The sequence below is a fragment of the Portunus trituberculatus genome, chromosome 32 (genome assembly GCF_017591435.1).
Source record: "Portunus trituberculatus isolate SZX2019 chromosome 32, ASM1759143v1, whole genome shotgun sequence".
NCBI classification, from domain to species: Eukaryota; Metazoa; Arthropoda; class Malacostraca; order Decapoda; family Portunidae; genus Portunus; species Portunus trituberculatus.
Window position 1 is genome coordinate 11,311,155 of NC_059286.1, and position 13,551 is coordinate 11,324,705.

Here is a 13,551-nt window from a genome sequence, read left to right on the forward strand (position 1 = left end):
ATTAATGAGCACGTTCGCTTTCTGTAGTTGGTCATTCCTTACGCCGTCAGCTCCTCCCACCTGCTACTGCTGGTATCTCCCGTGGTGGAAAAAATGACCTGGACAAGAACATATTGCTCAAAGAAGGCTATAATTAGGGTTCCCACTTTTGTATGTACCTTTCCTGTCGCAAACTTGAAACCGTAAACCTCATTCATTCCGCTAAATTCAGGATATTACGAAAGAAGGAAGACAAGATAAAGCATTGTTTGTCCCCCACGATGTACTTTCGGACAATCAAAATACAAGACAGGAAATAGTGTATGAAATGTGTAAGAAGAACGTGAAGAATAAAGCAGAATAAAAAGATAAGAAACAACATCAGGGAAGCGCCGATACAATGAACATGCTTCCCGACCTACACTTTTTTTTTTTTTTATGTAAGAGAGGAGGAATGGCTAAGGGTAACAAAGATATAAAGAAAAAAAGGCCCACTCAGTTGCCAATGTCTTTATAGAGCCGATGGAATTAGCCAAAGAATAGCTATGCACAAATATCTTGAAAACACCTGACCTGACCTGACCTGTGTTTTGCATTCTTGACTTACTTTTTCTTTATCTGTTAGCGAAAATGTTATTAGTTTCCTTCCTTAAGACTTTCCCTACTATATGGCGTGATCTTCCCTCATTACTAATCATTCTGAAGTCTTTCTATTTCTTGCACGGCCATCTCTACATGTTATGCTGGCTGAGGGCTACTAAATTTGTTCTTTTGATTCCTTTTCTTTGTTTCATGTCACTGTTTATTGAGGTATCGTAGCTTCTAGTGTTGTGACGCTTGGCATATCACAGTACGAGTTAATGAATCAAATAACTTCTGCCTTCCACTCATGGTGACTCTTTCCACTGTCCATTCCATTTGTACCTTTCCATGGTGACCTGACGACCGCGAGGAGCTTCCAGATGGCGCGAGGTGGAGCTGGCATCCATAACTACCTCGCCTCACCCTCCTCCTCCTCCTCCTCCTCCTCCTCCTCCTCCTCCTCCTCCTCCTCCTCCTCCTCCTCCTCCTCCTCCTCCTCCTCCTCCTCCTTCTCCTCCTCCAAGGTTTTGCTTAACATGTGTCATTTACCAAAATAGGCATAGACCTGCATCAGTGTATATATGTGTGTGTGTGTGTGTGTGTGTGTGTGTGTGTGTGTGTGTGAGAGAGAGAGAGAGAGAGAGAGAGAGAGAGAGATAAATAGAAAAAGCAAACATTAATATTTCATAAGCTTTATATTTGACTTCCTCAAACTGGCTACAGCACAGGAGCCCCAGGACGCTGCCATGATTGGAGAGAGCTTGTGCACACACACACACACACACACACACACACACACACACACACACACACACACACACACACACACACACACACACACACACACACACACACACACGTGAAATATAAGGAAAAACATGACATAAGCAATAGCAGCAGCAGCAACCTCAACAACAACATCAACAACAAGAACAGTATAGATAAAACCAGTTGTAAATACAATATAACAGGTTGCAGGAAGTGTGATTAGCACTGACCGAAACCCGGACCAAAGTGACAACAATGTTATATTAGACGTTAACAAGAAGCAACAATGAAACAACACCAACAACAACAACAACAACAGCAACAACAACAATATCATGACATCTAATCACCGTCACGTATAAATAAGTGAATAAATTAAGTCTGTGAACAACAATAGAGTCAAGACAATATAAATTAACTTGAAAAAAAAGAATAATCATAAATAAACACACGGAAACAGGAAAAGAACAACAGAAACACTTAACACCTGGAAATAAATAAAACAAAACATAATGGAGTGAATTGAACAAGCAAGCGTTTCTCCTCAACACAACACGTAACAGTAGGAGTCAACTGTGAGACGCCATCATTACGTGCACGCCCCACACAGAGAGGTGTTAGTGTGTCCATCGAGACGCTACAGAGGGGACAGCAGTGGTGCATGTGAGGGGTCTTGACCATCACTCGTGTGTTACTGCAGCTTGTGATGATACAGATGTTGAGGAGAGAGAGAAAGAGAGAGAGAGAGAGAGAGAGAGAAGGGGGGAAAGATAACAATAGTAGCTTTCACCTGTCGACTCTCCTGAAGTGACGTGGAGATGACATTAGCAGACATCCACACCTGCAAAAAAAGTAGTAGTAGTAGTAATAGTAGTAGTAGCAGCAGCAGTAGTAGTAGTAGTAGTAGTAGTAGTAGTAGTAGTAGTAGTAGTAGTGGCAGCAACAATAACAACAATAGCAGTAGTAACATTCCTTCCCTATGTCTAAAGTCAGGCTTGCATTCCACTTTAGTTCCACAGCAGCGCACTTTTGTCTAGAGATCTTTCCACTGTCTCCACATCACATCCATATACAGAAGAAGAGACTACAGTATAAGGGAACCTAGTGCCTGTATTCTGAAACACTTCTGCATCGCATCACCAATACACTTCAAAGGCTTGCGTTGTTGAAGCGGTACGAGTTTTTAAGAGTGTTTTTTTTACGGTTCTAGTGACAAACCATCTCTACACTTCAAAGGTACGGGAAGATAAAGTGGCATGGGTTTTTAAGGATGTTTTTTTACGGTTCTAGTGACAGACCACAGTTACAATTCAAAGGTACACGAAGTTCAAGTAGCTCGGTTTTTTAAGAGTAGTTTTTTTTTTACGGTTTTAGTGACAGATTAACGAGATTTATGTATCATGAGCAGGAGGAACTCTCTTGAAAACGAGGCTAGTCATCTCTGTGGCCTGTGAAGTGTGTTGTGGTGAGAGAAAGGCGTATTTCTGTTTACTGGTCTATCTTGTAGGGAGGAAAACCTTGAAATAACTCTAATTTTATACAGCGAAGAAAAGAAAAGAAGACGAAAAGTATGATAAAGAAAAATGACTGAAATATTATGCAAGGAAAAAAGAGAAGAGGAAGAGAACTATTGTGAAGAGAAATGACTAGAATATTATACTGGGTGGAGTAGAGAAGACGAAGAGGAAGAGGAAAAGAGTATTAAAAGTAAACATGTGGAAAAGCTCTTGGGATGAAGGTGGTTTTGTCAATAACAACTTGCCTTCTATAATTTATGCATGTTTGTCTATCTTCTCCTCCTCCTCCTCCTCCTCCTCCTCCTCCTCCTCCTCCTCCTCCTCCTCCTCCTCCTCCTCCTCCTTCGCTTCCTTTCGTGTTCCTGCTTCTCTTTCTACTCTTCGAGGTATTATTATTATCATTATTGATATTTTTGTTGTTATTATTATTATTATTATTATTATTATTATTATTATTATTATTATTATTATTATTATTAATGATATATATTATTCTTATTACTATTATTATTATCATCATTCTTGATGTTATTATTATTGCTATTGTTTTTATTATTCTTATCATCATTATCATCATCATCATCATTATCATCATTATCATCATTATACTGGCAGTTGTTGCATGATCGTTTTCCGAAGCAATGTTTCTAAAGGACATTTGTGGGATCAAGGGAAGGCGCCCACCCGAACTCACCCCACCCAGACTCACCCCACCAGACGTCACTCCCTCCCCAGTCACCCCATAAGGAGAAAATGTCCTGGTAAATGTAGCAAAAATGGCCGAAGCTGGAAATTAAATCATAACACAACTACAAGAGCGGATCAGTGCATTCCCTGTCATCCCACCACCCTATCCGCCGTCCCGAGTTAGCCCCAGCACTTACCTGGCGGGAAGGGACCACACAGCCCTTTCTTCTCATCGACTAAGACTGTGTTCTCTGGGCAAGTCTTCAGCTCCAACTCCCAGCCGCCGCCGAAGGGAGATCTCTTGCAGTGGTAGTATGCGTGGCACAGCTCCACCAGCCCCTGTGTGTGAGAAGTGAAAAGTGGAACCATGCGTGCTTTGGGGTCCGAGGGGTCTCCAAGCCCACGGGTTCGAATCCTGTCCATGGTCCGAGTGTAGGTTGGGCTTCCTCACTCGGGGCAAGGGTTTCCTAGCGGGTGGGCTTTGAGATAGGAGGTACCCCAAAAAGTATCCCCTTTAACCCAGAAATTCCCGTGAAAAACCCACATGGTATGAATAAAAAAAATTAAAAACTCGTTCAAGCCATTTACACTGTTACTTCATCTCCGTGTAGTCTGTTCAAGCCGCATGCGTTCTTCACATGGCTCAATACAGTCTGCTGAACCTCTCATATGCTGCTACATCCCTGTGCAAAACGTATTAGACAGTTGAAAGGGAGGAATGGGGAAAAATTTATTCATTCATTTGCATTGTATTAAACACGAGTAGAATACATTAGGGAAGTGCTGAGATAGAGAGGAAAAGAATTAGATGGTTTGGTCTCAGAGTAAGAAGAAAAGAGCGAAAGAGTCTAGAAGGAGAAAATAGTTGAGGGAAAATAATGGAGAGAATAACAGAGTGAGCTGAGATAAAAGGATCGAATTGCGCTAGGACTACAAAGGATGGGAGTCAGACGAAGGTGCAAGGGACAGAAACAACTGGAGGAGATACTTAGGGTAGACTACATGTCGCCCAGCCGTCACTCTACAGAAACAATGAAAGAAAAAGAAGTGAGTGAGGGAGTGTGTTGGCTTACGTGAAGGTGGCCCATGCTGAAGCAATATGCGCGACACTGATCCCACAAAAGCTCCTTTTCAAAGTGGTTCCTCTTCTCCTCCGAGCAGGTAATGCCGAAGACTGACATGTCGATCATAGCGATGGAGGGACGGACGGTAGTGGTGGAGGGCCAGGAGATCGGATATGGAAATGCAGAAACCGATCCGTCTGTCGCAGGCTGCTCCTCCATGAGTGGCAGCAGCATCTGGTCATAGCAGAGCTCGTTCTCTAGAAAGAAAGTTGTTGAGAGTATAGTGGTAAGATTCTTATTGTATACAAGTGGAGTCTGGTAGGATTACCAGTTTCATTTACTCTTCTTTCCTCCTCCTCCTCCTCCTCCTCCTCCTCCTTACCTGGGGGTTGAGGCACACACGATCCTTTCCTTTTATCAAACACTTGTCCAGGATGGCGGCAAAAGTTGTAGGTGGGTGGGGGGAAGACGTTATCGTTGTAGCAACCTTTGCACAGACTCCTGGAGCCGTCACAGGGGATGTATTGCCGACATTCCTTGAAGGTGCATGACAGATAAATAACACTAGTACCATGGCCATTGTCAGAACGGCAGGGCGGACGGTTATTGGAGGGAAAGACGCACTGGTCCAGCTCGTCGGCAAACTGCGTGCCTGGTTCACACTCGAAGTAGTAAGTGCGGTAAAATCCCATGTTCATGTAGTCTACACACCTACAGGAAGAACGTTATTCAGACACACCTGTATATTGAGAAAACGAGGAGAACTGAGCATGAAGTATTAAGATAAATGAAAAGAGAAAGAAGGTGGTAGAGTCAGATTATAAGAAGAATGGGAAATTATTAGAAATGCTATTGACACCTCTGTTTAAAAATGAATGGATTGAGGAAACAGGGAACAGTGCATACATTTTGGTGAATAAGAGAAAAGCAAAGTGAAGAGAAAGATGAAGACTAAAGAACCAGGCAGTGAGAAGGAAATATAAGAGTGACACATCTGCTAGTAAATGAAGAGAAAAGAAGACAAGAGAACAGTACACACATTTTGGTTAATACTAAAGAGAAAAGAAAACGGAAAGAAGAAAATAGAAATAAACCACACCGAGAGAAAGGGACACTTCATGGAGTAATCATTTCAAAAGTTAACAAGCTCATCAACAAAATTAACCACTTGAACACAAAGGAATATAAAGGAAGTTCAAATACCAACTAAGTCCTTTCTGCGCTTTTTGGCTAACTATTCTGGGCTGACTGTTGATATAAGGAGCAAGAAGGTTGAGAATGGGAAAGGCAGGATAGTGTAGAAGATGCTAGAAGAGGATGTGGATGGTGATGCTGGTGGTGATGATGGTGATGATGATGGTGATGGTGGCGATGGTGATGAAGCCTTTACAAGAGGTTAAGAATAGACAGAGTAGACAGAGGAAGAGGAGGAGGTGGAGCTGATGAAGATTGTATTGGTGGAGGAGGAAGAGAGAAAAACAAATGTAGTAGGAAAAAAAAAAAAGAGGAAGAGAAGGAGGAATATTAAAGAAACGAGATATCTGGTTTTAATCTGAGGAGAGAAAATGAGAGAGAGATAGAGAATAACAAAGAGATAGACAGATAGATAGATAAATAGAAAAATAAAAAAAGACATTACCTCAATTCAATTTTCTCCCACTTTCTACTCCTGAAGAGAACTAAAACCACTCTACCACTCCCTCGCACAAAGACAAGGCAGGCAGGAGTGGGCGGCGTCTCAACTCGTACCTGTAATACCAAGAGCAGTTCCTCGGGTGGGGGAAGACACCCTCAGACGTGCAGTTCACCCTCGGGTCCACAATGTAATCTGGGTAGCGCCGATCTGCGAGGAGAGGAAGCGAGAGAAACACTTGCATTTACATATCACTTACTGAACGTCTCCTGGTCCAGTCTGTTGTCTGTCTGGTATTCTGAAGTATTTCCTTGCTTCATCTACGCTCCTCTCAAAGGGTTCCAGTTGAGGTGACGCAGGTTTCTCAGGGTGGGTTTTTTTATGATTCGAGTGACAGATTGACTTTTTTTTACTTCTTATGAAGGGAAGAGAACCAGCCAAGGGTAAAGAAAAAACAAAATATTAAAAAAAGGCCCTTTTGAGTGCTGGCTCTCTGTTAACTAGAGAAATAGTCTTGAGAAACCGGCTTATCATCTCTGTGGCATTTGAAAAGAGAAAAAAAAGTGGTTCTGAATACTTCCCCATGTTGTGTGATGTTAATTCCATTTTTCTAGAGTACAGTTCTATTTCAGAGCACCGTAATGTGAAAATTAGTTATATTAGGAGGAATTATGCAAAAATTATAGGCAAATGATTGTCTATGAAAGATAAAATTTGATTTTATTCCATCTAGATATATTTTAAGAGATTAGCGTAAAAATTAGTCATATGGAAAATTATTAAAGAAAGATTAATAGAAAATTCTAGTTGTTGAAAGGCTAGTATAAGTTAGATTAGGTTAGGTCAGGTCAGGTTAACGACTCACTTCCGTATTGACCTTTTCTTCACTTTCAAAGCCTTCAAAAGACTCGCATAAAAAGAATAATACAGAAAGTGATTAGGGAAGATTATCGGGGAAATTGAAGTAGTGGAAAGGTTAGAGTAGGTTAAGTTAGGTAAGGTAAGGTTAGGACAAGTAAGGTTAGGTTAGGTTAGGACAGGTGAAGTTAAGTTAGTTAGGTAAGGTTAGGATAGGTAAAGTTAAGTTAGGTTAGGTTAGATTAGGACAGGTAAGGTTAGATTAGGTTAGATTAACTACTCTCTGTCAGTTTCTTCCTCCTAAAAGCTTCTCTTGTACCGCAGCTCTAATGGACTAATGGTCATGTTTTGTCGGCAGGCGGTGGAGGAACCATCTCCCGCTACTCCACTCAGCTTGTTGCTTATTGAGGCCGGTGAGTACAATGTGTATGTGTGTGTGTGTGTGTGTGTGTGTGTGTGTGTGTGTGTGTGTGTGTCTGAGTGAACGTTTCTCTCTTTTGTTTGCTTATTCTCTATTTCATCTTGTATTCTAATATTTTTTCGTGTCACTTCCCACGTGTAAATTTGGCGGCTTCCTCGAACTTCCCTTTACGTCGTGTTCTTATCACTATCAAAGCCAACCACCGCAGCCTCTCCTTTACATGCAGTTCGTCGCACAGCACAGCACAGGAACAAAAGAGACACAAGATCATTAGTTAACAGGGAGAAGCAGAGAAACAACGATGCGAGTGAAATAGGAGACACCAGGCGATTAGCTAAGAGAGAGTAGCGGAGAGACAACGGTACCATTGGCCACAACAATGCCAGCTATCACTCCCTTGCTTGTACATACTGTCAGTCACTCAGAAAGAATAAAACGAGACACGAGAAACAACAATGCGGTGAAAAAGAAGAAACAGTGGAAGTTAACGGAGAGAGGAACATAGTGACAACGGGGCGAGTGAGCTCAACAAGGGCAGTGTATCAGAGGTGCATCCCATGCGTGCCAAGGACAGACTGGTTACATAACGTCACTTACTCTTTGGTCCTGGTTTGGCTGCTGTCACCATGGCCGCTGCTGCCGCTAACACCAACGCGGCTGCCACTGCTGACCGCCACGACATCTGCACAAGAGAGAGAGAGAGAGAGATGGAGTGTTGTTAATATATTCAATCTAAAGCAAGCAATTTGTCGTATCACTGATAAACACACAAAATAACGTACGTAGAAACGATGCAAGTACAACACTGAGTCAACAATAGCTTGAAATGTAACTGTTGGTGACATTCACAGTAAAAAGGACAAAATAAAAACGCCCTGTGACTTCCTTCGTTGTGAGTCTGTGGCTAAAAGATTCGTGGAGCAAAGACGGGCAATGATACACGAGGAGCAGAAGGCTGGCCACTGATCACAAAAGGGCAAGTTGGCAAAGGAACGTGATGGATGCTTGGATACACAGAGGCTGCCAACACACAGAACAGCGGTAATAGCGGGAGTGAGTGTGTGTGTGTGTGTGTGTGTGTGTGTGTGTGTGTGTGTGTGTGTGTGTGTGTGTGTGTGTGTGTGTGTATTTACCTAGTTGTAGTTTTACAGGACCTGGGTTTTACGGTCGTGTGGCCCCGTATCCATATCTACACTTATCCAATTTTTCTTTAAAGCTATGCACACTCTTTGCTGACAACACTTCCTTACTCAAAATGTTCCAAGTCTCAACACATCTTTGCGGGAAACTATATTTGTGTGTGTGTGTGTGTGTGTGTGTGTGTGTGTGTGTGTGTGTGTGTGTGTGTGTGTGTGTGTGTGTGTGTTTGTGGTGCCTCCTTACATGTTATTGTGAAAGCGTGCGGGATATTGGACAGGTTCTTTCACATCCTGCTTTCGAAATCAATGCAATGGATAGCGCGAAGAAAACTTTGATTTGGATTGAGTTATGATAAAAGTCTTCTATATTATAATCAATTTGGAAAATGAATACTATGTGCAAATCTTCAGGAGAATTATTGAAAAATCTTTAACGTTACATTTATTACTTACAAATGAATTATGAGGAAAGCCTTAACGTAATAGATAATGTGAAGAATTGAATAAATATGCAACTTTTTTAGCATTCATAATGACACAAAAAAGTAGATTAACCCCTTCAATACTGTGATTTATTTTTACCTTGTGATTTGACATTAGCAAGGGTCTATGGAGGTCAGTAGATTAATGACCAAAGTCTTCACTATTTCAATCCCCCAACATGAGTTTCTGAAGCGGTATAAAATCACCAAATAGTAAGCAGAAGGAATATGGAAATGCGTACCTAATAATGAAGGGGTTAAGTACAAAATTTTAACATAACAAATACTGCAGATAAAAAAATGCACAAGACTTCAACAACACGCATAAAACATCATAAAAAAGAAATAAGAAATAAGAAAATAAATACACAGCTCAGCAAAAACAAACTCAAACTCAATGTAATAAAAACACCACACTAGAAACCAAATTAAATGACAAAATATCCTCTTCCCAAAAAAAAAAAAGTGAACATTTAATTCATAGATTCACCAGGTAACTCAACGGTGATCAAACCCTAAACTCACCTTCTTGGGCGGTGGTAGTGTGGCAGGAGTAGCAACAGTGTTCGTGTTTGAGTCAAAGCACTGACGAACACCAGTAGCAATAGTAGAGTGTAAGCTTTGATAGAATAGAGGGAAACTAAACGTTGTATCTTAGTAGTAAGTTAGTGGTAAGTTAAGTAGTAATAGTAGCAATGGTGGTGATTTTTTGCAGTGCGTAAGGACGGAGAGCTCTTGTAATATATGAAAGTTTAGTGATGAGCAGCTCCCACCACTTCCTTCTTGGCCGTCAGCTCGAGAGATAATGCCTGGAATCATCTGCTACTTAACCTCATCTCCTCTCTCTCTCTCTCTCTCTCTCTCTCTCTCTCTCTCTCTCTCTCTCTCTCTAGGAAGACCAGTTCTTTCACCTCCTTTCCTGGGTCACTGCATCCTTCCAGCCGAGTTCCGCGCTAGCTAATGAATTTCCCGGTGAGTATATACCGAAACGTTTTTCCGCTGCATTCCGACTGGTTGTGAAGAGGCTTTTAACCCCTTCAATACTGGGACACATTTTTACCTTGAGATTTGTGTACGATTAGACCATTTTATTGACATTACGAAGGGTCTATGGAGGTCAGAAGATTAAATGCCATGGTTTTCACTATTTTAACCCCTTCAATACTGGGACACATTTTTACCTTGAGATTTGTGTACGATTAGACCATTTTATTGACATTACAAAGGGTCTATGGAGGTCAGAAGATTAAATGCCATGGTTTTCACTATTTTAACCCCTTCAATACTGGGACACATTTTTACCTTGAGATTTGTGTACGATTAGACCATTTTATTGACATTACGAAGGGTCTATGGAGGTCAGAAGATTAATAACCAGAGTATTCACTATTTAAACCCACACATAAGATTCTAAAGCTGCATAAAAGTACCAAATAGTAAGCAGAATGAATATAGAAACGCGTCATGGTATTGAAGCGACTTTTAAGTTACTCTGTCTTTCAAATGGTGTCTCTTTTTTATGAGTGATAATTGGATGAGATTTCTCCATTATTTATAAGAGAAACCGTCTTGAGAATCTGGCTAATCGTCTCTGTGGCCTTTGGAAACAGCCGAGGTGAAAGAACGATCAGTAGTTAGGTTATTTTTATCTGTTTATCTTATTCGTGATGAAAAGTTTTTGTGTTCTATCTGTTCTTGTTGATTTATCTTGCTTTCTTTTTCCTTTCCTCTTTTCCTTCCTGCTTTCCTCCTCTTCCTTTCTTTCCTTTCTGATTCCAATCACTCCTTTCCTTTTCCACTACATCTTCGCCACTTCCAATGTCTTTAGTTGAAGTTACACGGACTCTTAAGTGTATTATTATGATCCTAGTGACAGATTAACAATTATTATTATTAGCAAAAACACTCGTAAGAACCCGATTAGTCATCTCTGTTGCCTTGGAAAGTTCTCTCTCTCTCTCTCTCTCTCTCTCTCTCTCTCTCTCTCTCTCTCTCTCTCTCTCTCTCTCTCTCTCTCTCTCTCTCTCTCTCTCTCTCTCTCTCTCTCTCTCTCTCTCTCTCTCTCTCTCTCTCTCTCTCTCTCTCTCTCTCTCTCAGCTTTCTCTCTAATGATAATAATAAACGTATATCCTTATCTCCTAACTGACAGAAACACCTGCATTGTCTTCCTTCTCCTCCTCCTCCTCGTCCTCCTCCTCCTCCTCCTCCTCCTCCTCCTCCTCCTCCTCCTCCTCCTCCTCCTCCTCCTCCTCCTCTCCTCTTCCTCTTCCTCTTCCTCCTCCTAATCACCTCTTGCATAACGTAAAAGCTCTCGGCGTATAAGGTGACTTCGCCGTGACCGCAAACAGTGAGCAGAAATCAACGGTAAATCCTTAAGTTGGGCCAATCCTCAAAGGTCAGTGTTGGTAGCGCTTCTCTTCATAACATACATCAATGACACTGACGACGGGATCATAAGTAAATAGTAAAAATTCGTGGATAATACAAAGATTACAAACAAGACTGACTCGGCAATCGATCGTCAAATTTTACATCATAGCATAGACACTTTCTTTAAATGGTCTGAAAAGTGACTCATGAACTTCGATTTTGATTTTTTTTTTTTTTTTTTTTTTATTTATTTATTTATTTACTTTCTTTATTTATTTTTTTTTTTTTTTTTTTTTTTGCATTTTCATCATACATTTGTGATCACAGTAGATAAGGTTAGCATATAGGCACGCACAAACACACACACACACACACACACACACACACACACACACACACACACACACACACACACACACACACACACACACACACACACACACACACACACACACACACACACATTGGTAACAGCAACCAGCAAGAATGTTGTGAAATGTGCAATTCCCAAATCAACAGTGTAGATTACGAAAAGTTTATGGAGTCTTAGTGTCAGCAGATCTCAAACCCAGTAGACATTGCACCGAAGTCGTTAAAATTGCCAATAGATTAATATGTTTCATAGGAAGATCTTTCACTTTTAAATCTGAAAAAGTAATCTTGACCTTTAATAACTCACTCGTATGTATAGATCGTGAATATAATGTTCAGTTTTGGTCACTTTATTACAAAAAATATATTGATAAAGTAGAAAGAATGCAGCGTAGAGTTGCAAAACTTATCCCAAAAGTCTGAAATAAACCATACGAGGAACGTCTTAAAGAACTTCATTTATTTTCCGTATCTATATGCACATTTACCTTGAGATTTGTGTACAGTTAGACCATTTTATTGACATCAGGAAAAGTCTGTGGAGGTCAGGAGATTAATGGCCACAGTCTTAACCATTGTAATCCCCCACAATAGTTTCTGAAGCTGTATAAAATCACTAAATAGTAAGCAGAGTGAACATGAAAACGCGTCATGGTACTGTAGGACTTAAGAGTGGACCTGACATTGCTTTATAAAATTGTTAAGGGTTTCACAAATATGAGTCCTGAATTCTACCTAACGAGTGTTGCAACAAATAATGGCTTTAGATTAAAGGAACAAACGATTCCACACAAATGAACCTAAAATTTCATCTTTAATCGTATATTCGTTAATCGTTGACTCTAATACAGTAGATACATTTAAGTCTCGTCTTTACAAGTACCTAGAAAGTAATCTCCGGTTGTCACTGTTCATATCTCAATAATTTCCTTCTGTGGCATTTTTTTTTTTTTTTTTTTTTTTGAGGGGGGCGTGGAAATATATAGCAGTTGGTGTGGGAAGGTTGTCTAACAGTGCCGTTCGAATGGTGATGTACCTTGTGCCACCCCTTGGATCAGCAGGTAAGCGGAGAATCAAGTCGCTCATTCTCCTTTTCGGCCCGGCGGTGATAGCAAACTCCTTTTCCTCCACTTTTAGTTATATAGATAGTGTATTCAGTTCAGTGTGGTGCGGGTGGGGGACGGGGATTGGCTGTTAGTGCCGTCCGTCTGGGAATATACCTTGCGCGATCCTTTCATCAGCAGGTAAACGGGGAATCGAGTCCTTCTTTCACGTGAACGGCGCGGCATCCTAATACTAAAGGGGTTATAGATAAAAGAAGAGTTATCTAGGATAGGGACACATAACTCTTTTCTCGTATCTCATCAAAATTCCCCTTCATCAGCAGGTAAATTGGGAATTAAGTCCTTCTCTCACCTGTTCGGCCCGGCATCCCAGTACTGAAGGGGTTATAGGTAAAAGAAAAGAGTTATTAGTAATAGGGACAAATAACTCTTTTTCTCGTTCCTCATCAAAATTCCCCTTCATCAACAAGTAAACAGGGAATCGAGTCCTTCTCTCACCTGTTCGGCCCGGCGGTGGTGGCCAGCTCTTCCCCGCCACTTAGTATAGCAATGGTGACTATTTTTTTTTTTTTTTTTTTTTATCAATCCTCATGAAAATTTCCATATAACTTTTTC

The 13,551-nt window shown here is 40.9% G+C and overlaps 1 protein-coding gene across 1 annotated transcript; it reads right to left on the minus strand.

Moving 5' to 3' along the window:
* Nucleotides 1–1,230: 1,230 nt before the first annotated feature.
* Nucleotides 1,231–9,781, minus strand: LOC123512111. Its single transcript, XM_045268343.1, has 7 exons — nucleotides 9,656–9,781; nucleotides 8,107–8,191; nucleotides 6,347–6,440; nucleotides 4,980–5,308; nucleotides 4,607–4,854; nucleotides 3,731–3,872; nucleotides 1,231–2,170 (listed from the first exon to the last, which is right to left on the minus strand). The coding sequence occupies exons 2-7, from the start codon at nucleotides 8,189–8,191 to the stop codon at nucleotides 2,154–2,156; spliced, it is 915 nt and encodes a 304-aa protein (XP_045124278.1). The 5' UTR covers nucleotides 9,656–9,781; the 3' UTR covers nucleotides 1,231–2,153.
* Between the last annotated feature and the right edge of the window lie 3,770 nt (nucleotides 9,782–13,551).